This window comes from Pungitius pungitius, chromosome 5 (genome assembly GCF_949316345.1).
Source record: "Pungitius pungitius chromosome 5, fPunPun2.1, whole genome shotgun sequence".
Lineage (NCBI taxonomy): Eukaryota > Metazoa > Chordata > Actinopteri > Perciformes > Gasterosteidae > Pungitius > Pungitius pungitius.
The window spans coordinates 1,213,537-1,236,936 of record NC_084904.1 but is presented as its reverse complement, the minus strand read 5'-3'; the positions used below and the strand labels follow the sequence as shown (position 1 = coordinate 1,236,936).

Here is a 23,400-nt window from a genome sequence, read left to right as displayed (position 1 = left end):
GTTGTGTGCACTCGACACTGATGCAGGACACACAGAAACAACACAAAGGAAGCAGAAGTGACACTTACACTTCATCTGCCTCACCACAGGCTTGTTGGGCTCCAGCCAGTGCTGAGAGACAGAGGCAGACAGAAAGAGGAGACCAATGTTACCTTCACATACCAATGTTAATCAAATCAAATCAAAAATCACTTCTTGTCTTTGTTTTAGGAAACATGGCTTTTACCTCGCATCCATTTGGGACATTTATTCAAACTTATTACAACACCAAAGGGTTCGAAACGACTGCATCCATCCAAGAAGATAGAAACCACCGATGACATCATTTTGTTTTCTTCACTTTCACTCTATTGTGCTCGTGCTGTTTGTGTTGTTACACCTGTTGTTATTCTGCTTTTCTCTTTGCATCTTAAATGCAGCTGAAGGCCATTAGAGCTTCTGCTGCTCAGACCAAGCATCTGGTCTCGTCTGTCTGAGGGCTACTGTTAAACAAACAAACTCCCAAATATTGTTGAGGATTTGCCTCTTTTCTCTGTTTAATAGATTTTTAAACTGCATATCTTTGAAGGTGAATATTTTTGGAGGAATAACACAAGTATGTTTGGGACATCAGGCAAGGCGTGTGCGATAGTTACCCTCTGTCTCTCGGGGTCCACATACCGAATACCAAAGTAGTCTTTCTCAAGTAGATTGTAGTGGTTACACACGTGGTCCAGCAGGAACTGACCTCTGGTGTCCCTCTGTAAATACACCAAACACACAAATCAAAAGTCAGAATTTAAGGGCACTGCATTGTGAACAGTCAGCGTGAGCCACTTTCATTCCAAAGCAACGTTCCCCTCCACGGTGACCATGAAGGATGTAACGCTCCCAGCTGCCTCCCTGCGCCACAGCAAACAACCCCCTGTGTGATACTTCCCTGTTGTGCATTTCTAATGAGGGTGAAACGTGTGTGTCAATGACTTTTAGATCTCTTAACTTACAATATTTCCTGGGGTCATATTCCAGACACAACCTCCTAACATGCAGATACAATGAAGGAAGATCATGACACATACGGTAATCACTCACATAATCAACACATGAAGACACACAACACAAAATGTATCACTACCAATCGCCACTAATGTCAGGATGCTGTAACATCGTACTCCATCCATCTTGATGTAACAGGGATTTCCAGTAAACAGCATCTCAGTTTTCTCAGAATGGAAATGAAATTGAGAATCAGGCAGAAACCGGTCCGACATCCAGGATGTTTTCCTCTTCCATCCAATGGTTGCCGTGTCAGTGACGGTTGGGTTGTTTGGGTGTTAATTCAAACGCAAGCTGAAGAAGAAATACATCTCGATCCAAAGTTGATTGGACCTTGGGAAGATTTTACTAAGAAACTGACTTTCGCCCTGAACCCCCAGCAGCAGCAGCAGCAGCAGCAGCAGCAGCAGCAGCGTCCGCACTTGTCCTTTTACAGATTTGCAGGTAGATTCATGAAGATGCTTCATGTCACTCGGACTAATCGTCAAATAGTTTCCAACCTTAAGGAATGTTGTTGTTTACTTAAACGATCCGACATTGTGGCTCTACTCCTCCAGTCCTTCTCCTCTCAAAACAAATCTCCTGCGTGAACAATCCATAGCATTTGGGACCCGTGGAGGCTGGGGAATTCAGTGATTTTGTAAAAAATATAAAAATAGTTATAAGTACCTTTTAAACCGCATCTAAATCCTGTATCAGCACCTCACATGACCCTGTTCAGCCACTGAAACATGTTGTGTTTGGTAAACACTGCGATCTCTCACTGATTTACTTTAAACACATTTCTTGATGAATCATTTGTCAATAAACAACCTTGTAATGTGCAATAATTGCGGTAAACTCAAGATGCTGACAGAAAAAAGAAAAAAAACAACAAGATGTTCCCTGTAAATGTCAAAGCAGCCACTCAAAAACGGTAAAAACAGAAGAGCTTCGTGTTTCACACCAATCCAAGCAAAACAGCACCTTCAGTACACGTATAATACAACAAACAATGAATAAGAATTACAAATAAAACGCTGTATGCAATACACAGGAGGTCAACCACACAAACACGCTACACAGAGCACATTATTGAATCAATATTTAATTCATCATCACCATCTACAGTTGTTCTGCAGTCTGCTGTCGACTGCCAGACACAAACAGCATAGAAAAGGTATGAATTAGTAACCTATAACTTTGCGATTGTAGTAATGAGTGAAGTACTTTTTTTTTTTTTATTCAGTAATGACATTTGAGTGACTAATCCCACGTGACTTTGACGGTTGCGGTCGGCTCGTCCGGGCTCAGAGAAGTCAATATGTAAATGGTGGTGTGATATGAAATCGTCTCTTATGGTAAATCTCCTGTTAGATGATTAGATTACGTCATAAAGACCTACATTCAGGAATCATCTGGTTTTGTTTAGTTGAGGAGTGACTTCTTCAGAGCACCGATGAGCAGTAAACAACAATAACATCAATAACAGTCAATAACAAAATAATACCAATGGTTTTTCTGTATGTAATTAGTGGTTGATTAGTTTTCCAAACACTGTTTTTTGAATAAACCCACAGCCCACCAAGATGGCAATGTACCATCACCACGGCAACGATCAGCTGTCAGTCACCTCAGAGACACCGGTATCATGGCTACACAAGTAAGGTTTAACATCAAGTGTGAGCTGTGCCTGTGTGTGTGTGTGTGTGTGTGTGTGTGTGTGTGTGTGTGTGTGTGTGTGTGTGTGTGTGTGTGTGTGTGTGTGTGTGTGTGTGTCTACATCTCTTAAGGATTCTTGGCTGATCCATGACAACAGTGATACTAAATTGATAAATGTGAAGAGCACACAGACAGAGACCCACACACTCAAAAGACAAACAGCAGCAGCAGGACGATGGCTTTTCCTTTCCTGTGTGTGGTTCTCAGGGCAGACGCTCGTGAAGAAAAGGGAGACTGACGGAGAGAAGACCAGACAGAGAGCGAAACCGAGGCCAAACACCGGGAGGACGGGCGAGAGAGCATGCAGACAAGGCTAAAAAAAGAGTGAAAGAACGACACATTGGAAACTTGACTAAGGAGAGGGAGGGAGGGAGGGAAGGAGGGAAGGAGGAGGAGAAATGTAAAGAGTCTATGTCATGTCCAACAAGGGCTGAATACATATTTTATAAATCCAAAGGCTGGACATTAAAAATTAACCCGGTCATCCTGTCTCTACATGATCTCACCTAATGACGGCAAAGTGCTCCTCGCTCTGCCTCGGTTGAACACACAGACACACACACACACACGCGCACACACACGCACACTTTAAATAGAGTGTGTTCAGTTTAGCAGGAGCAGAGTGCACTTTGACGTCTTTGTTCGAGTGTGTCGGTTCTATCCTCCACCGTTTTTGCCACAGCAACCAAATGCAGACCAAGCAAAAAAAGCTTCAGGGGACGAAATAAATAGGAAACCATCAGCAAATTGAGTATACACACAGAATCAATTATTTACTGCTGCTTTTCTGTAAGTTAAAAAAAACATTTATTTTAAACCGATGACTTTTTTCTTTTTGACCTCGATAGACCCCACTGCCAAAGTACGACAAAGAATACATTTTCCCTCAAAGAAAGATCCATTTCCTGCAGAAAAAAACAGATTTTTGGATACACTTAACTCTATTTTAAAGGGTTTTTCATGCATTCATTTTAGTCTAATGTTGACTCTCACACAATGGGGTCGAGCACTAGGACCCTGGGTTCCTAAACACAGTGTTGTTGTTTACTGAATGTGCAGCTCAGTTATGGCTGGTCCTTATCCACTCATTTCATGACACGCATACCTAATTGGCTGAGCTGAGCTGAAAGGCATATTCCACACGAAGAAACCAACCCACACTCTGAATGGCACACACAACGGCAAATATAGAGCAGTTGGACATTAAAAACATTGAGATGCCGTTGTTTTTCTACAAAAACAAATCATTTTAAAACCTGGTGGCTGCCTGAAGATGAATGCTTCGCTAATTGATGTATTTTTGTCTTTGTTATCACTGCAGTTGCTCCTCTGGGAAATAAAGATAAGATACAGGACCATAGTGCACCAATTTACAGATCTATTTGCAGATCTATTTGCCAATTAGGGTGAGTGTGTGAGCAGGCTGTTCTGCATGTGTGACACCCAATAATTGTAAAGGCATTGTCTATTTTTTACCAAAAACTCAAGATTAAGCACAAAACTCAACTTGATGCATTTGGTATCTCAAGCTTTGTGTTTCTTTTATGAATTTTTAAATGGATTTGTAATGACTTGGCAGCAAGGAAGTAGATTATAATAGCCGTTTCTACCTCCAGGGCAGCACGGTGGTGTGGTGGTTAGCAGTATCCAAGCAATCCAAGGTGTACCCTGTCTCCTGCAAGCTGTTTGCCCCATGTGGGATTGACTAAAGCCCCCCCTGTGATGCTGTATGAAGGGTAAGCATAACCATTCATCAGTAAATGTTTGATAAGAAAATCCTGGTGGTCTTTGTTTCAGACCTGATGGGGGAAAAGCAGTATAAAGAGACAATAAATTACACTGATACCTCAGAGTGAAACCCACACAGCTCTGGTGTAGTATTGATATCATGAGCTGCACAACGTGTGCGCCGGGTTTAACCTCTTCAACCCGAACCACAACCGTTTTGGATTCTTGTCTGGAGCTACAGACATGGGATAAAGACAAAATCACCAGCAAGAAAATCTGGCTATAATTAATTAATTTCTATTCTTTCCTTTAACTAGCTCAATTACTTCAAGTGTGATCGTTCTGCTTCACATAATAAATGGCAATGTTGGTCTGTTCTTTGGGTTCATATCCAACAGCTATTGGACGAATTGGCATGCAATTCACCACAGGCTTTCATGTTACCCTCAGGATGAATTGCAATAACTTTTGGTGATCCTGGTTTTGCACTAGCGCCATCATAAGGTCAAAAAGGTAATACTTTGGTTAAGGAACAAAAAATACCTGCAAGACGAATGAGACTTGGCTGTTCTTTGTGTTAAGCGATAGCAAGTTAACGTTAAAGCATACCAGCACTTAATGATAATGGTGAACATTATGCCCGATCAACATGGGCGTGACGGCGTTGTCATATTAGAACGCGGATGTTTGCACAGTCGCTGGCAAACCTTTTCGCTTTGTCATTTATCTTGTTTTAAAAAGCGCAAATTAAAAAAATCTTACTCCCTTTGCTTGCAAGTGATAATTAGTTTTCTCAATGTGTGTGTCTATCACCGGCATGTTTTTTTTAATTTTTTTAATGTATTTATGTGTATTCATATTGGTTACACGCGGAAGATTGCAACATGTAATAGAAAAAAGATCTTCTCCGGCACCGAGCAGATTTGTAATCACTGGAATTCGATACAGTACACTACATAGATGACGTCTGTATACATTTAAGAAACATTTAAGAAAATCTACAGTGAAATCTTAAATCTAGAACTATACGTTAACATTTAACGCATTTACATGTGACCCCCTTATAATCATTCCCATCTCTGTGACCTTGTCCCAGTGTGGAAGGAGGAAAAAACCATTAGTGTGTCACCACCACCTCACACTGCAGGGACGCTCACACACACACACACACACACACACACACACACACGTGCACACAGGTATGCACAAATGAACACACTTGATGTAAAGCGCGTCACATGAGCCTACAGTCGTGGCTGGCCACACATCCTAATAAGCTTGCTGAGGTACAGCCACAAGTCGTCGATGTGTGGACCAGAAGCCGCTCTTATCACAAAGCATCGCCATCACTCGGGTTGCGTTCAGCTGGACGCTAAACTCACAGGATGGCAGCAGACAGAGTGACAGATGAGGAAGAGGACGTGTGGATGAATTCAAGCAGCGGTCTTATCTTTGCTTTGCACGTTGTGGCGAACAAACAATCCACGACAAAACAACCTGGGAGTGTTTGTTTGCTCATTTGCATGTAATTTGGTCAAATTAGTGTGTTTACCTGCGTGTGCGCTTTCCACTGACTCTCATTGTTATGATATTTAACAGAAAGTAGTACACCCAGGAAAAGCAGGTTCATTCACACAGATGATAATGATTATAATAATGATGATGACATAGTCACACATCCCGACAGTTTACATACTTACATTATATATTTTAATGACAATAGAAATGCACATGTGGTTGAACTGATGTTTAAACTACAGCAAAGACAAATGTTGCACATTCCATTGTTACAGTTTGATGTGATTTAATTGTTCAATCATGTATTTTATTACACGGAACTTAATGCAATATTGACGCTGAAAGGATTATACTATAAATTCAATTGAATTCTGTCTAACTTGTTATGCAGGCTCAGCTGTTTTGAAGACTATTAACATAAATAACCTGCAGAAAATGTATTGATTGAAAGATTATTTCTACCAACCACCAGCAGATTTATTGACTCACTATTACAGTAAGTTGGCCTGTATGTCCTATTTTTGCATGATGCCTAAAAGTATGTCTTTCTAAATATCTGTCTAATAGATATCGTGAGCATGAGGATGGTGAGTAAAATATGATGTTGATGTGTCTGATTAAGAGAATGAATGTCAAATCAGCACGATGTGGGACCTCTGACCTCTTCATTTTACTTCTCTATAGTTCATTCTTTGAATATTTCCACCTCTTTCTGGATACTTTTCTATTAAATTATTACACTTTCCCCCTTTCCTTGTTTCCTCTTTTTTTCAGCCTGTCATCATTTTTCAAAATCTGCTCTCTCTGCCAGTCTCATTTTAAATTTGTTTCATGTTTTAATCTGATTACGGTAATCTGTTTTCCCCTCAGCCGCTCCACCTCGTTTCCTCTCCTGCTCCTTCCTGCTCCCTGTTGATTTGCTGCCATCATCCCCTCGGCTCATGTAATGTGACCAACCATGTCATTGTATATTTTGTCCCATCAACCCATCTCTCGCTCTCTCGTTCACCCACATCCATTTCTTTGAATTTAGTTTCCCTCCCTCCCGTCTATCCCGCCATCTCCTCGCTCTCTGCCTCCTCTCGGTTGCAAGCGCAAGTCAGAAATGGGATTATTTCTCTTTAGTCATCTTCGGAGAGGCATCAAAGAGGCCCCCGTCAAGCGGCGTAAGAATAGAAAGCCGATGCTATTTATAACTTGTTTCAAAGAATGCCTACCCGCCAAAACAAAAGCACTGCCTCGTAGTCACAGACACAGACACGCGGTGCGGAGAGGATCAGAGGTTGACATGTTTTCATCACGTGTTACATCACAATGTAATGACCGTAATTGCAGAACTTTGGGCCAGTGGCTACTTTTAAATCTTTCATGCAAGTGAGCCATGGTTCAACCCACCGTCAGGACGAACACACCCACACACACACACACACACACACACACACACACACGTGGTGTGGCGCATCGCTGACAGCTGATGGATGTTGGCCTCATGAGGAACAGTGATCTCCCTTAATTATACATGATGTGTCACAGAGAAGGGGGGGGGGGGGGGGGGATATAGATGAGAGATGTAAAAATAGAAAGTGAGAAAAAGGAGGTAAATAAAAAGCTGAAAGTGGAGCAGAGAATAATTGGGGATGGGTGGGCAGAGCAGGACGGGGAGGACAAGAGGAGGAAAAATGAGGAAGGACGGATGAGAGGATGAAGAAGGAAGCAGTGGAGGAGCTGAAGGTAGAAGAGGTTACAGTGTATTGATCTTCACTCGTCTCTCAGGTCTGATTTAACATTACCTCTGAACATGAGCGCAGCAGGCTGGACGTTCTACCCCGCAGGCTGTAGACACACACACACACACACACACACACACACACACACACACACACATCCTCTCTAAATGCTTTATATTCTGCTGTCAAGCTATTCTTAAAGTCACAGTCAACAACTTTGAAATAATTATGCACTGCCTGCTCGGCTGTCGTCCTTGTGTGAGACCCGGGACCTGAAACAACTTTAACTTTATCGCAACGTCTGTTTATTAAAAGCAAAAACACATCCAGCTCTCCCTGATACACAAATACGTCTATAATGTGTATTCATCATAATCATAATCTACTATTAATAGAAAAGATGCTATGATTCATACGTTCTTTACTTTTGGCTTTAAACAAGAGTGTTTGTAAATAAAGGATGTAAATTAGTCAGTGGTGAATTTCAACCCAGTCTCCAAAAAAAGCGTGAAATGGCTACGTTGGTCCACCGTGATAAACGTAGTCATGTTACGTTTTCCCCCAAAATAACGTTACTATGTTACGTTTCTTTTGGCCCATTCATTTACATTGCTTTGCAAATAGGTCACGTGACTATCAAGTTTCCCGGTAGCGAAAAGAAAAACATGGCGGACGGTCAGCATAATCTCCGTGAAAAACACAATATTTTAAGAAAGCATCAGCATTTGTATGCATTTCGATGGCATTTCTAGCGAGAAGTATGCGTTATTCTTTCATAATCTTCTATCAGAGACTGTAGAAGACCTTCCGTTTATTCGTTTCTGCGAAGATTTGAGTGTCCCTTTGGCAAAGCGTGGCTACGCAACGCCTTTAACGGCGCATTATTAAAAAAACACTTCCAGTGGGGGCGTTACCGTAAAGAAGCGTTCAGCCTTAAAGCCACTAATCGCCAAACAAAACAAACTCAAAGCACTCGAATCACATTATGACTTTTTAAACATAAATTCCGTTATTTTTATGAGTTTTCAATGAAAGAATGCATCATTTCCGGGGGTAGGCATGCCCGGGACATCCCGAATTATGGGCAATTTTGATTTGTCCAGCTTTTTGACAGCTCCAGTCCCGACTTCCAATCACAGCCTCCTAAATCAATGACGCGCCTAAAACTCTCGGATCGAACATTACGTCTTGTTTACATGGGAAAGGGGGGCGGGGCTTCGCCCTCAGAGCGGAGCGTCATTTCTCGCTCCACACGTCTCCTCTTTTTACTGGCCAGGAAAACGGGCGATCTATCCCACGTGGGTCTGGCTCCATTCCATTGGCTCTGACGAATCCATAGAGAGGCGGGACTTATAATTTGCCCGGCAAACGGAGAGATTTGAGCTGCATTGCTTCCACTGTGCGTGAAGTGGCCGTGAGGCCTCCACTAAAGTCTCTCTCTATTTGTTCTGCTTTACTCAATAAAAGTAAAACCTTTACAGATATACTGTCCACACACTAGGCTAACATAATGGAGACTTCCAGGCTTCGTCCTTTATGTTTTATGGGGATAAAGCCCCTGTAAGTAGTTTTTTCCCAAGCAAATCTGAGTTTCTTCTTTTTTTGTGTGTCCCATACAAATATCAAAATATATATACTGATTTTCACATCCAAACACACTCACTTATGTTCCCTTTTATCATGACAACAAGAAATTTCAAGATATACCTTTTGCTTTCATAAATCATACAGTGTGTAAATGCCCAGCAGTGTACGGTCCGGGGGCCCCTATCGGGCCACTTGTTAGATGGTTCGATTAGTCTATCACTACTATACTTTGATCTGACGACTAATTTGCACATCATGCTCGTACCGGCATGGCTTCGCCCTTCCCAGGCATAGTTCATCATCTTCCGGGGTCCTATAGCCAGTGTTGGGAAAGTTTACTTTCTACATTAACTAGTTCAAAGTTTAGTTTACAAATTTTAAAAAGGAACTAGTTCAGTTCATAATTCAAAATATTTGAACTAAGTTCACGGTTCCAAAAAATGAACTAGTTCAGTTCTTTTTTTCCATACGTTGCTGCGAGCTATTTTTTTTTTAAATTATTGCCACAGCCCAGAACCACAGACAGCAATTATTTTATCAGTTTTAACACTGAAGCTATGCATCAGATTTAATCTTCTTATCCAATTTGAATCCTTATCCAACCAGGGTTTACATTAGCATTGAGGGGACAGCATTTCCCTAATGATTCTTTGATGCTATGTTGCTGTCTATTCACTCCACACTAGCAGCAGTTGCAGAGTTTACCCCTACACTACATTCTCAAACACATGCTGCTTAAATGGTCTTTTTTAAATAAGGAATTATTAAAAGAAAAACAGGACAGTAATCATTAAGGTGCAAATGTTTGCAAAGAAAGGTCAGATTCCTCCCATCCTCACCGACCTTGTCAGTAACTTCATAAACTCTTTAAAATTATTATACGCCGCCTCTTTGCTACACTTATTAATGCGCGTTTATGGTGTGTTTTCTATAGAAATCTGGTACCCCATTGAACGATGTTAAGCTGAACGAACGCGCCGTTCATAGACACCAGAATGAACGAGAACAGTGACGTTCATCGGGCATTAATACAGTACGTTGAGTTCACGTTCGCCCAAAATATCAACAAGTTTATGAACGCGTTCAGGCACAACACTGTCCCAAAAGGGCCGGGATCGCACCTCACCCAGCATGCCTCGGCCTTCACTTTTTTCACTACAGAGTTTTGTTGCACCCTGTGACTCCGGCGTTAGACTCCTTCGACTGAGTTTTAAGATGGGTTGGATGGGTTACTGACTAAAATTTATGCCCCCACCCCCTAACTGCCTCAGGGAAACTTGTAAATATAATAAGTCAAATAAGTCAAACAAGCAAGTTGTATCTGGTTTAACCCTTTTATTCCTGTAGGCGTTTTTTAGGTCTCATGCTGGAAATTGCATTTACACACTAAAACTAGGATAACGCATGTCTGATGATAGTGACAGTGAGTCTGTCGATCAAGATGAGGATGGAGACATAGTAGAGGTTGAAAATCCTCCTTGTTGAACACCCCACAATACATTCTGTGCTCCCTCTGGCATAACATTTCTAATGATATCATGTCCCCCCCTTCAGTATTTTAAGACATTCTTCAGGTTATTGTAGGCCAGTTGAATGTGTATGCCATAAAATTTGACACAAACAAGCCCTTTAAGTTTACATGTTTTGTATGTGGATTTTGTACATACAGTGTTGGTCATTTCATTTCTTTGTTTAATATTTTTGAATTTATGTTTGAATCCATTTGTGGTTAATGTGCTCAAAATGCACTACTTTCTTAATGCTTACATTGCTTGTTTGACTTATTATATTTACAAGTTACCCTGAGGCAACAGACCTAAATCAAGTTAGGGGGTGGGGGCATATATTTGATGGTTTGATGGGTTACCGCATATATCGGTAACCCATCAAACCCATCTAACAAGTGGCCCGATAGGGGCCCTCGGACCGTACACTGCTGGGCATTTACACACTAAAACTGTATGATTTATGAAAGCAAAAGGTATATCTTGAAATTTCTTGTTGTCATGATAAAAGGGAACATAAGTGAGTGTGTTTGGATGTGAAAATCAGTATATATATTTTGATATTTGTATGGGACACACAAAAAAAGAAGAAACTCAGATTTGCTTGGGAAAAAACTACTTACAGGGGCTTTATCCCCATAAAACATAAAGGACGAAGCCTGGAAGTCTCCATTATGTTAGCCTAGTGTGTGGACAGTATATCTGTAAAGGTTTTACTTTTATTGAGTAAAGCAGAACAAATAGAGAGAGACTTTAGTGGAGGCCTCACGGCCACTTCAAGCACAGTGGAAGCAATGCAGCTCAAATCTCTCCGTTTGCCGGGCAAATTATAAGTCCCGCCTCTCTATGGATTCGTCAGAGCCAATGGAATGGAGCCAGACCCACGTGGGATAGATCGCCCGTTTTCCTGGCCAGTAAAAAGAGGAGACGTGTGGAGCGAGAAATGACGCTCCGCTCTGAGGGCGAAGCCCCGCCCCCCTTTCCCATGTAAACAAGACGTAATGTTCGATCCGAGAGTTTTAGGCGCGTCATTGATTTAGGAGGCTGTGATTGGAAGTCGGGACTGGAGCTGTCAAAAAGCTGGACAAATCAAAATTGCCCATAATTCGGGATGTCCCGGGCATGCCTACCCCCGGAAATGATGCATTCTTTCATTGAAAACTCATAAAAATAACGGAATTTATGTTTAAAAAGTCATAATGTGATTCGAGTGCTTTGAGTTTGTTTTGTTTGGCGATTAGTGGCTTTAAGGCTGAACGCTTCTTTACGGTAACGCCCCCACTGGAAGTGTTTTTTTAATAATGCGCCGTTAAAGGCGTTGCGTAGCCACGCTTTGCCAAAGGGACACTCAAATCTTCGCAGAAACGAATAAACGGAAGGTCTTCTACAGTCTCTGATAGAAGATTATGAAAGAATAACGCATACTTCTCGCTAGAAATGCCATCGAAATGCATACAAATGCTGATGCTTTCTTAAAATATTGTGTTTTTCACGGAGATTATGCTGACCGTCCGCCATGTTTTTCTTTTCGCTACCGGGAAACTTGATAGTCACGTGACCTATTTGCAAAGCAATGTAAATGAATGGGCCAAAAGAAACGTAACATAGTAACGTTATTTTGGGGGAAAACGTAACATGACTACGTTTATCACGGTGGACCAACGTAGCCATTTCACGCTTTTTTTGGAGACTGGGTTGTGAATTTTATGCAAGCAAAGCAGTTTGTATGAAAGGTGCTTTACTTTTCTAGATCGCAGTAATGAGACACAAGTGATCATTCTGGCCAATTCAAATTTTTACACTTATTTTTTGGTCTTTATTTAATCCTTGCACTGCCACTCCCCAAAGGGGACGAGGCCAATGCGCCCCCAACGTTTTATGCAAAGTCCAGAGCCGATGCCTTAGATCCTTGGCCTCGCATCCCGACGTATTCAGCTAAATGGAGAGAAGCAGCCAAATAAGAACACAGGAATAATACAGAGTGGGGGGGGAAGCAAAATAAGAAATGGTCTCCTGAAAAAGTCTCCTGCTAAGTGGAAAGCGGACAAGGGACGTTGTTGAGCAGCAGACGTGTAGCATAAGGAGCACAGGCTGTCATGAAATATGTAGGAAGGAGCAGCTCAGCACCGCAACACAAAGCCATTAAAGAAAGCCCCGGCAAGGGCAGTCAGCTAGAAATATAAATGTCCATTTCCTTATCGAGCACAGCTAAAAGCACTTCACACTAGCCCAATCTCTGGCGTGTCCCGGCGAGAAGCCCCACTCTGATGTTCTCAGACGTCTACGCGGACTTTAACACACGTCTGCGCTCTCAGAGACTTACAAACACGCAGGTTTACATGCATGTTGATGCTGCAGACGCAGCCTCTCGCTGCCTCTGCCTCCTTCTCTCTCTCACTGCTCTTTATTGCGTTTTGTAAATCATTGATTGCCGACATGCAGGAGACCAAAGTGACAGGGTTTTTTTTTTTTTTTCTTCTCGGGTCGGACAACAGGGCCGAGGCGGCTTACAAACCTTCACGCTCTCTGCACTCTCAGCTTCAACTCTGCTTCAACATGCTATCACTTTGGTGTCATGCCGGAGACCGAATATCATGGAAAAGACTACTGGTTATACGGCGTTAAGCACTTCACACATTTTTACACACTGTTACACGTGTAAGCTCTGTCATCATTCGTCGTGTATTGGCAGATTTGACAGAGTTGTCCTTTTATCGCTCTGGCAGCAGCTGCAGGTCCGGCCTGGAGGGGACCAGGAGCCGCACACAATCTAATTTGTTTATGGAAACTTGTGCTTTCCTTTGTTCAGGCAGTGCAAAGGGTCCATAGTCATTTGCTCACAAATGGGAATAGTTAAAGCCTGCTATCAGTATTCCTCATTTGTTGGTTTTGGTTGGTTGAACCAAAGGTCTGATCCTGCTTTAGAAACCCATATCTGGTCATAAACACTGAGAGTTCATGCAATAAGCTGATGCAGGCTAAAATATAAAAAGAAACCCATGTTCAGGGCTGCAGCTCTGGATTGTAACAAGAGAACACTGTTGCTCGAAGTGAGACACCTTGACTACAACTTCAACGGAAGTAGATCATGATCCTGTGAAGTCATTGGGCACGCCTTCATTCATCTGCGGACTATATGACACATTACATGTAAACTCCAAATTAAAAGGTAAGCAATGGATAAAATTGTCCTTTTTTGTTGGTGTTATGGTTCCGCTGTAGTCAGTAAAATGAGTGTGACTACCGCTCTCATTATGAAGGAGGATATCGATTTTACCAGGGTTGAAATGTCCTCTGTTCATATATTCTTATCTCAAAGGCTGATGATTCCGACTCACAGCTCAGGTTTCTCTTTTTCTAAGACGTTTAAATGAAATCCCTATCTTTAAATATGTTTAATAATTAAGAAATAAGCTGGCAGGAAACACACCTCCAGAACACAGATGTTAAAACACTCACGCAGCCCCCACTCTGCTTTCTGATGACAATAGATGTCCCAAACAGCAGTCCTTTCTGCCCTCACCATCACTTTCATCACCACCACACCCATCAGCTCCATCATTTCACTAATCAAACTTCCTCCGAACTTCTCTTCGTGTGGGTCACGGCTCGCTTGCTTGGACCCAACACATAAGCATGTCTCACTATTTGGCCATGGCTTATTTCTCCTCTCTGCATCACGTATCGAAGGCATGGAGCAAAAAGCATGCGCCCTCTCCAGTAAATCACAGCAGCATGGACACTGTGCAGGAGCAACGTGTTCAAAGGGTGTTTGCCGCACAAATACGACGACGGGAAAAGGAGAATGAACACATATGTCACAGGCTGACATCGACAGTTTAATTCCCCCATTCAACGAATCTGCGGTGTCCACGTGAAATTTAAAAAAAAAAAAATCGCAGAGGTGGAAAAAGCGTTCGGCTACCTGGATGCTGCAGGAGAGCTCGGTGTCATCCAGTAGCCGGATCGTGCACAGGACCTCCTGGTCCAAGGAGCGGATGCTTGGGCTACGAAACCGGAGCATTTTCATCCTTCTGTCGGTTCTGTTTCAGCTCCTCATGTCAGCGGATCCACAGGCGGACCAGACACGCGCATACGCGGCACACACAGGACACGGAAGCGCCTCTCAGTCGCGTCTTGTCACCCCGTGTGACGCCCTTGGGAACGAATGGGTGGATGGAGAGAGGTATGGAGGTATGGATGGATGCGACCATCTCCCGCCTGCACACCAGAGGATCTGCAGAAGAGGATGGCGTTTCCCCCCCCCCCCTCTCTCTCTCTCTCTCTCTCTCTCTTTTTCTCTCTCTCCTCGTCTCTATGTCTGGCTCTATGCACACATTGCAATTATGATCCCACGTGTGTGGTGTCAGATTGCCAGCTGGCAAATCATCCGCCCTGTGGATTATTGATTTATTCACTTTCGGATTTCAAAACATTTAAATAAGTGATGATGCTCTATGTGAAATAATACAAAAATCTACACAATAAGAGCATATAAACGATCAATTACTGCCTTTGACTTGAGGATCAACATGTGCATTTGAGTAAATACCTGTATTACCTACACCATTTTGAAAATGCAAGGAACTCGAACAAGAATAACCCACATCTGTGGCCCAAGCTCCTATAAACTGTGATTATTTTGCATCCTCTGTTATGATGAAGTGAACTGTAGCCGTGGTGTGCATACGGCAGGCGGCAACACTGACTGAACTGTCCCTTTAAGTGATGACGCGGTAGACGCGCTTGTTGCGTCATCGCGTGATTTGGCAAGTCAGGGTGTACGTTTTGCTTCGGTTACGTGTATCTTGTTACTGTTGCGTTGAGATGAAACGAGCTTAGTAGGGGGCAACACCTGTGAAGGGGTTTGTATTCATTAAAGGTTGAGACTATGAGTAGCTATACGATCCGGTACGATCACGTGACTCCATACAAAGTCCCCACCGGTAGGTTCAATCCCCTCGTGCGCTTCCATTAATGCTGAATTTCTATGGTGGCAAACATTTAAAAAGGGATTTTTCTGCCTTCAGGTGTGTGAAGACCCAGAGAGAGCATGATCTACGTCATTATGGGAGTCTCGGGCTGTGGCAAGTATGTATCACCTACTGTTGATCCATTCAGGAAAGCCTTATAGCCATCACACAAGAAGTAGACAGCATTTCTAAGTTTATTAAGTCACGAAAATGCATTTCTTTGATTGACATTGTTGATCTAGGTTATGGTTTATGAACTATCAATGCCTCTGCGAACTTAATTACAGTACACTGGTATCTTTTAAAGGTCACCGGGGAAATAAATAAAGCCAACTGCAGTTCAGTCACATAAGGGGTCTACACACTGAAATATGATTATCATCATTACCTGACTATCAATCTCTTTTATGATGGATTCGTTTATCAGAAATGATGGACGAATGGTCATCCCACTAAAGCCCAGGGTGACATCCTTAAATGATTTTGTATTCAAAATGCCCACAAAAAACATATTCAACTAACATTATATCCTATTAATATAGTATCCGATTAATTTCCTCTACCCACAAATGATTTAGGCCTTTAGCTACTGTAGTTCTATGGCAGAAGTGTTGCGTTAAAGCAATTGATCCGGTGTTCTTGTGTCAAGTCTGTCATGTCTTTCCCCTTTTCTCATGCAGAAGTGCCTTAGGTGCCTTGCTTTCAGAAAAGGTAAATTGATCCATCCCCTTCCCCCCCCCACCCCCCCCCACACAGACATAACACACCAGCACAATGCATCTGAGCACAGTATGACTCAACACTGTATATGTGTGTGCTCCTATCAGATGGGCTTGCCCCTGCATGAAGGTGATCACTTCCACCCACAGGCAAATATTGAGAAGATGGCCCGTGGTGAACCACTCACAGATCAGGTATATTTGTATCTGTAACAGTGTGTGTGTGTGTGTGTGTGTGTGGGGGTCTTGTCAGCTCAAATCAAATGTCAGTCATCTACAGAGTGAGCTGTGTCTCATAAGTAAGGGTAAATCATTGTCTTAGCCATAAAGCACTCGGCAGCCCACGGTCCTTCAATTCAGTACGGAGATTAATTTCCTGTTTGTCTAATGTTTCCATATGTTTCCCTCTCCGTGCTAAATAAACGTAAACCTCCAAACAATCGACTGGCTACCTGCCAATGTCTGAATTGTGAAGCTCACAGGCACATTTGGCAGGAGTCTGCTGTAGTTCAGCTGAATTCAGCTTTGAATGTCAGGCACAATTACACGATGACCTGCTCTGTCCGATGCTTTAAACATACTCAACAGTTGGCGGGTTGAGAACGATTGTGAATGTGCGATCACAGTCGGGCTGCAGCAAAGAGAGTGTCGCTCATGCCAGCATCAGAGTTGGCAGGCTGTGCTTGGCATAACTCAGCAGGACATGAGAGAATAGGATTCCTCTCGTTCCAGTTCAGCGCTGCATTTTAAAAGGCACAGCAACGGGAAATACATGTTACACCAGATCAGTTGTAACCCAATTAGGATTGATTCTATTTCTGATTGCTATGTAGTCAAAGATGTGTAAGTGCTGCCACGCCTGTCTGTCTGATCTCAATTTAAAATCCAGATTGGTCCTTTTAAAGACTGTTTGACTTGTGTCCATTAAGCAAAAAAGGTTGGCACTGAGTTCTAACTTGGAATAATAAGATCAAATATAAACACCTCTCCAGCATTTCTGTGTTGTCAGGATTATTTTTTGCTTAACGTTTTTCATATCTTCATTTCATCTTGTAGATTAAAGTATTTGTGGTAATTTGACGCAATCTTCAGGTTGAGGATGTCTTGCTTCATCATAATGAGTTCAACTCAAAATCTGTTGACCTCATGAAAACATCAGTCAGCTTCTCCTCTTTAAGAAGCTTTAAACCCCTGAAACAAAGTTACAAATAGGATACATCTTCCTTATGGAAATGGGCAACAGTCAGTGTTCTTAACAATGTGCTGAATGACCATAGTAAAGGGGTTGCTCGTAGTGATAAACCTACTATTATTATTATTATAAACATTCAAACTATAATAAAATACAAATGAAATTGTTCTGTTATTAAGAACAAAATATTTAAAAATCATCACGAAGAGATCATTTCTTAATGAGGACAACGGCTGCTGTATGATGAAACCAATATACCACCTGCTGCTGATAACAATATATTTTTCTTCAGGACCGATTGCCTTGGCTTCTCAAACTACACGAAGTCATTGAGAGGTAAAAGCAAACAAACCTTTCACACACGGACTATTTATTATGCACATGCACACACTCAAATGAACATTTTGTACCGAAGATGCAGCAGACTTTTTTTTAATGACAGAAATGGAGAAGATTGTGTGTGTTTGGAGAGGGAGATGAAGTCGGGGGGGCAGAGCCGCGGACGGATGTATGCAGGCGTGACATTTTCAGAAAAAAAAGATCAAAACTTATCAAAGATGGTTTTGAAAATTGAGATGAGGGAGCGAGGAAAGGGACTTTGGGAGAGTAAAAACAGATTAAGTGAGCGAGGGTGTAGAGAAGAGGTGGGGAGAGCTGAGGAGTATGACATCAAAGACACTCAGTCGGCCTTTATCTGCACCCCTTCTTTTCTCTCTTTGCCCCTGTAGCTGTCTGGGACCACAGTTCGCTTTTTTCCCGTTCCAGTTCAACACAACATCGCAGCGTTCATTCTGCCCTCGGTAACGATTTGCATTTCTGTGTTCCTGCCCCAGAGAGCGGGGTTCGGGCCGCGATGCCTTCGTGGCGTGCTCCGCTTTGAAGCGTCTCTACAGACAGATCCTGCTCCACGGCTCCAAAGCTCTGGATCCCCCCAACGGTCCAGACGGAGAAGTCCTGCCTCCATCCCCTCCCCATGTCTTGTTTCTCTTTCTACGCGGCGACTACGATCTGGTCCAGCGGAGGGTGGCTGCCCGGAGGGGACACTACATGAAAGCAGGGCTGCTGCGTTCCCAGTTCGACGTTCTCGAGCCTCCATCGGATGAGGAGAACGTGTTGCCCTTGGACCTCAGCAGGAGCGTCGGTGACTTGGCCACGGAGGTCCAGGAGCACATCGCTAGGCTCACGTCGTTGACGTGACCCTCGGATCATCTCTAGTTCGGGTCTTAGAATAAAACACAGACTGCTTTTGCAGCCGTGGAGGTTTGGGCTTTATTTAACCATTAGCTCCTCACGGTGAAAACATGTCCAAACACGGCATGTTCCGTTCACCCCTATCCTTGCCGTGAGGTATTTGATATTGCAACGGTTTTAATTCATGAGTTTTTTTTTTGCAAATGAGAGAGAAGCCTCCAAGAGCATAAAATAGATCACATGAAGTGATGTAGTGTGGGTTGATTCAGTAGGGCACTATAACATTTAAGTAAAATTATGGTTTTAAGACAATGATTTATTTCCTTTTTTTTTAATAGCATGTTTCATTTTTAATTTGACCTATTAATGTAATCAATATATTTTGAAATACCTGTAAGTTCCCTTTGGTTTAGAGGTTAGAATTAACTTGTGGACACCAGCGCGTGACACCCGTGGAAAAACACATGCAATGTATTGACAGACCTCTATAATGGTGATTAAAAGTGCAATCTTCAAACTGCATGCGATTATGTAGAGCAATTAAAGGTTTAGTTTTAACACTCTACTGCTAAATGCTGCTGTGAAGGAGGTCTAGCTCCTCTGACACTAGCTTGATACCACACTAAAGGTCAGATCAGGTCACGGCTTCATGATTCCTATTCTATGAGCCTCTTCAGACTCGCACATCCACCCGAGATGCCACAACACACTCAAGCACACAAGCACCTCCACTCGGCACCGTAGAGCTGTTTTTGTGGAGTGACTCATCTGCAGACCTCAATCCGAATATTTTAGGAGCTTCTAATCCAGAAAAAAAAACCTTTGGCTACTCTCATATCTCGCTCATGCAGACGATTGGGCACACACACTGCAGCACAGACACAAACACATGCATCACCAGAGATTAAACCCTTCCTCCGTTTGGCCGTGACACACAACAGCACACAGGTTGTCGACAACAGCACACAGGCATCGCGTACACACATATCTGATGCTGGAGAAAGGGTCGCATTTGTCAGTTAATCCAAAAAAAGGTGCATCGCTCTCAGATTCACACACATCCTATTCAGCAAATGAATAGTTGGCTAGAGATCGCCTGTAAATATGACAGTGCTTGTATTTGTTTAAATTAGGGCCGGGACTTTAGCGCGTTAATTACGATTAATTAATTACAATGTGAATTAAGATTAATTAATTACACAAAAAATAACACATTAAACATTTTTTACGCATTTTTACACTTATTTTTTGCACCGCGGAACGTTTCTCACTGGATGAGTTTCGGAGGACCGATTATACTGGAGCACCAACTAGCGTTCATGACTTCAGACAACAACAAACCACAGTGAACATGAACGAAGAAGCTGACGAGACCGTGTCGGGTGGCCCCGTGAATGGGAAATCTTATTATATAAGTCCTAAGTTCTAACATCAACGTGCTAGAAACGGGTAAATTTATTGATTATGTGTCATGTTGTAACGTAAGGTTGAAAGAGAGACGATAACATCATTAAGATTATCATAATAATGAATGAACTGGTCGGCGAAATTTGGTCTACGCAAAGACGTGATTTCAACGCATTTAAGATTTTTCTTAAAACCTCATGAATATGGAAATACAGAGTGTGTGTCTGTTACGCCGCCACCCCGGCTCGGGAGAGGAGATGGGGCGTAACAATATGCTTTAATGACAAAATAATGCGCGCCGTTTCAAACATTAGTTGAAAACACGTAACTCTGATCACATCTGTAACGCGCATGCGCAGGTTCTTCCACCGGGGGCAGCGCGAGGGGAAGTGTGTCCGGGAGCAGAGCGACGTGAACGGGCTGATACAACCACGGCTACCGGCCCCAATACTCTGTAGGTACGTGAGTGTTTTAATGAAGCACACCTGGAACTATAACCAGTTATTTTACTTGTGCCGCCCACTCGATACGGGAAGGACTGTTATGTTATGTTTGGTAAGCTAGTTAGCGTTAGCGCAGATAGTTTGCTAGTTAGCACGCTAGCTTGGAGCATGCTAGCTCGGAGCATGCTAGCGTTCAACATGAACTGGACCAAAAGTAAACCTCATAGAGTATTTTCAGTGTGTTTTGTGTTGCTTATGCGTTAGGTTGTTGCTGTACCCATATCATATTATTGCCGTTCCCATTTCATGTAGAAAATACACGTTTTTAAAGCAACTAAACACATATTGCAGGTGAATTCAACAAGTTGTGGCCTGTAAACAAGCTAGCCAAAACATTGTAAGTTACTGCATGCTTAAAGCAACATTGTAAAGTATGGTACTGTATAATATACCTGGAAATGTTACTCCAGAAATGCCATAAATTGTTTATAATGTCAGTAACAAGTAAACAATCCATAAATAAGGGTTCTAAAACTCCTGCTACTGTTATCATTATTAGTCACTTTTTTATTACTGTCATAAACCCATATTACACACTTTGCCTTTTGTTCTTCCCTCCTCACAAGTTCCTGTGGATGGAGGTTACATCTGATGGAGTTTGTCCCTGCAGTTGTCCTCCCTTACACCTGGTGTACTACTCTGAATATTTTGATTAATTTCTGTCATAGGAATTGAACGTACTGTACATCTTTAAGTTGTTTTTTGGTGATGGTTTTGCGACAGGATGCTGCATGTTTACAGACTGTAAAGCTCCCTCAGGCTTATTTTTCATTTTGGGTTGAACAAAATAAAATGAATTGAATTGAATTAACTTGTTGACTAGAGGCATCTGCAACTGAGGGGTGTTCTGCGCATTCTGCATCATTGAGTGATGATGAGGGAGACGGAGCTGATTTCAGGTATACGATCCAGATTCAAGTGACTCAGAGCCAGATCTTGTTACAGAATCTGAAAATGAAGTGCCAATGATTCAGAAAAATGGTTTACAAACAGAAAATTCTAAACTAACTGGTTCATGTTGTTGCTCCACTTATAATTTCATAGTTTATTTTCACAAAATATAATTTATTTTTGTATTCTGTTTTGTATAGGAAAAGTGTTTAGTGTTATATTGATATGAATAAATACAAATTAATCTTGTTAAGGGCTGTTGACATGATTGACAACTGTCAACAGCTGACTGTGTGTAACTTGTACTTTTCCAGCGAGCAATTTTGCTGTTGAAAAGACGTTGAAAATTGGTTTAAAAGTGAAAGTTGTTTCAACGTCTATTCGTAGACGTTTATTCAACGTCTTTTCAACCAAAAAATGTTCACTGGGACACGTCCCTGTCACTAATGCCAAATGCCCCAAATTTCTGTACTTTAAACCTTATCTGGGTTCAACCCTCAAGGGACATGGTGGCTCTTCCTAAATCCTTTTTTAGTTTTGGGTAACTGACATTTATAATGGGATATTGCCCCAGAGACGGATTGGTGCATCTTGGAGGATCAGGATCAATCATTGGTAAAGGCACAAGTGAGTTGAATTTGAATGTAACAGAGAATTGGAGGGTGGATGCACTAAAAAGGGTAAACAAATGTGCCAGACTGTCAGTTTAAGGTTGTCCACAGGATGCCCTGAAGTAGACGAACATGTGATTGTCTTGAAAAATGCCCTCAGAGGCTGTAATAAGTTTCATGTCAGTGTGACCACTGAATGAGACACATCTGCTCATCTTTACTGACTCATCCGTCAAAAAGGTGAAAGCCTACGTAGCATGGCTAATAAGTGCTAAAGCAAAGCAATTAACATGCAATTCATCATCATTCAAAAGATTCTTCATCATTCTTGACAATGCCATCATAACTCAAGTGACCGCGCCTTGTGTTTCTGCATAACCCCTAGGGTTCACTTCTCTGAAACAACCAGTGGGGACAATGCCCCCACTACTACCTCCGCGGTAGTGCGCTCAAGACTTGGCAGGTGCGGGATTTGAACCCACGGGCGGCGCTTACAGAGGCTTTCGGCTCCTTCTTGCACCCCTACACTACCAGTCCTGGTCACAATTTGCCAACTTTGATTCTCCTATTTAACCTTGAGCATGTGAGTTTAACCTAAAAACTTTTTAAATGCTATTTCCACATCTGGGCTTGAACCCACAACCTTCAAGTGCAGTGCAGGGGCTTATGTCAGCAGCTCTTCCACTGTACTACTTCACCACACACTAACCAATTCTTTGTTTGTTGTATTTAACCTTGAGATTGCTACTCAAACCTGAAGTAAAGCCAAAGGCTCGAACCCAAGACTGGGCTTGAACCCACACCGTTCAAATGCAGTGCAGGCTTGTGACGGCTTCTCTTCCACTGTGCTAATTCACCACACACTGACCAAACCTTTGTTTGTTGTATTTAACCTTGAGATTGCTAAACAAACCTGAAGTAAAGCCAACCTATAGAGTAAGGACAGTTGCTCCTCAGCTCTTGTGCTGCACTACCTCACCATGCACCAATTAAAATTTTGTTACTCGTATTTAACCTTGAGACTGCTACTCAAACCTCATTCAAAGCAGAAGTGATGTCTGCATGAAGGGGCTTGAACCCTCAACCTCAGACAGCAGGTTGGAGCCTGCAGC

General features: G+C 42.4%; 2 protein-coding genes across 6 annotated transcripts in view; one reads left to right on the top strand and one right to left on the bottom strand.

Moving 5' to 3' along the window:
- The window catches only part of frmd3 (FERM domain containing 3), a 37,892-nt gene extending 22,833 nt beyond the window's left edge, over window positions 1-15,059 (bottom strand). For all 3 annotated transcript variants that reach the window (XM_037481915.2, XM_062562158.1, XM_037481916.2), the window contains exons 1-3: window positions 14,727-15,059; window positions 636-740; window positions 69-111 (exon numbers count right to left, since the gene is read on the bottom strand). In XM_037481915.2, the coding sequence (XP_037337812.2) occupies window positions 69-111; window positions 636-740; window positions 14,727-14,831 (253 nt within the window). In that variant the 5' untranslated portion in view covers window positions 14,832-15,059. The remainder of the gene's footprint in view (window positions 1-68; window positions 112-635; window positions 741-14,726) is intronic.
- Window positions 15,060-15,539: 480 nt separating this feature from the next.
- LOC119225642 (probable gluconokinase) lies at window positions 15,540-22,277 on the top strand. Of its 3 annotated transcripts, XR_009956247.1 has the most exons (8): window positions 15,540-15,747; window positions 15,832-15,892; window positions 16,455-16,485; window positions 16,602-16,688; window positions 17,978-18,021; window positions 18,519-20,325; window positions 20,643-20,737; window positions 21,353-22,273. XR_009956247.1 is itself a non-coding variant. In XM_037483651.2 (6 exons), exons 2-6 carry the CDS (start codon window positions 15,855-15,857, stop codon window positions 18,880-18,882), a joined length of 564 nt encoding a protein of 187 aa, XP_037339548.2. In that variant the 5' UTR covers window positions 15,540-15,747; window positions 15,832-15,854; the 3' UTR covers window positions 18,883-22,277. The 3 variants fall into 3 exon arrangements, 1 of the variants encoding a protein (XP_037339548.2); XR_009956246.1 differs by having other exon boundaries at window positions 18,519-20,737; window positions 21,353-22,275; XM_037483651.2 differs by having other exon boundaries at window positions 18,519-22,277.
- The last annotated feature ends 1,123 nt before the right edge of the window (window positions 22,278-23,400 follow it).

Bases quoted from the DNA above. Each gene is read 5' to 3' on its own strand.
- LOC119225642 (XM_037483651.2), top strand. From the start codon at position 15,855: ATGATCTACGTCATTATGGGAGTCTCGGGCTGTGGCAA. The intron at 15,893-16,454 runs GTATGTATCACC...TTTCTCATGCAG, and splicing joins GGAGTCTCGGGCTGTGGCAA to AAGTGCCTTAGGTGCCTTGC. The intron at 16,486-16,601 runs GTAAATTGATCC...TGCTCCTATCAG, and splicing joins GTGCCTTGCTTTCAGAAAAG to ATGGGCTTGCCCCTGCATGA.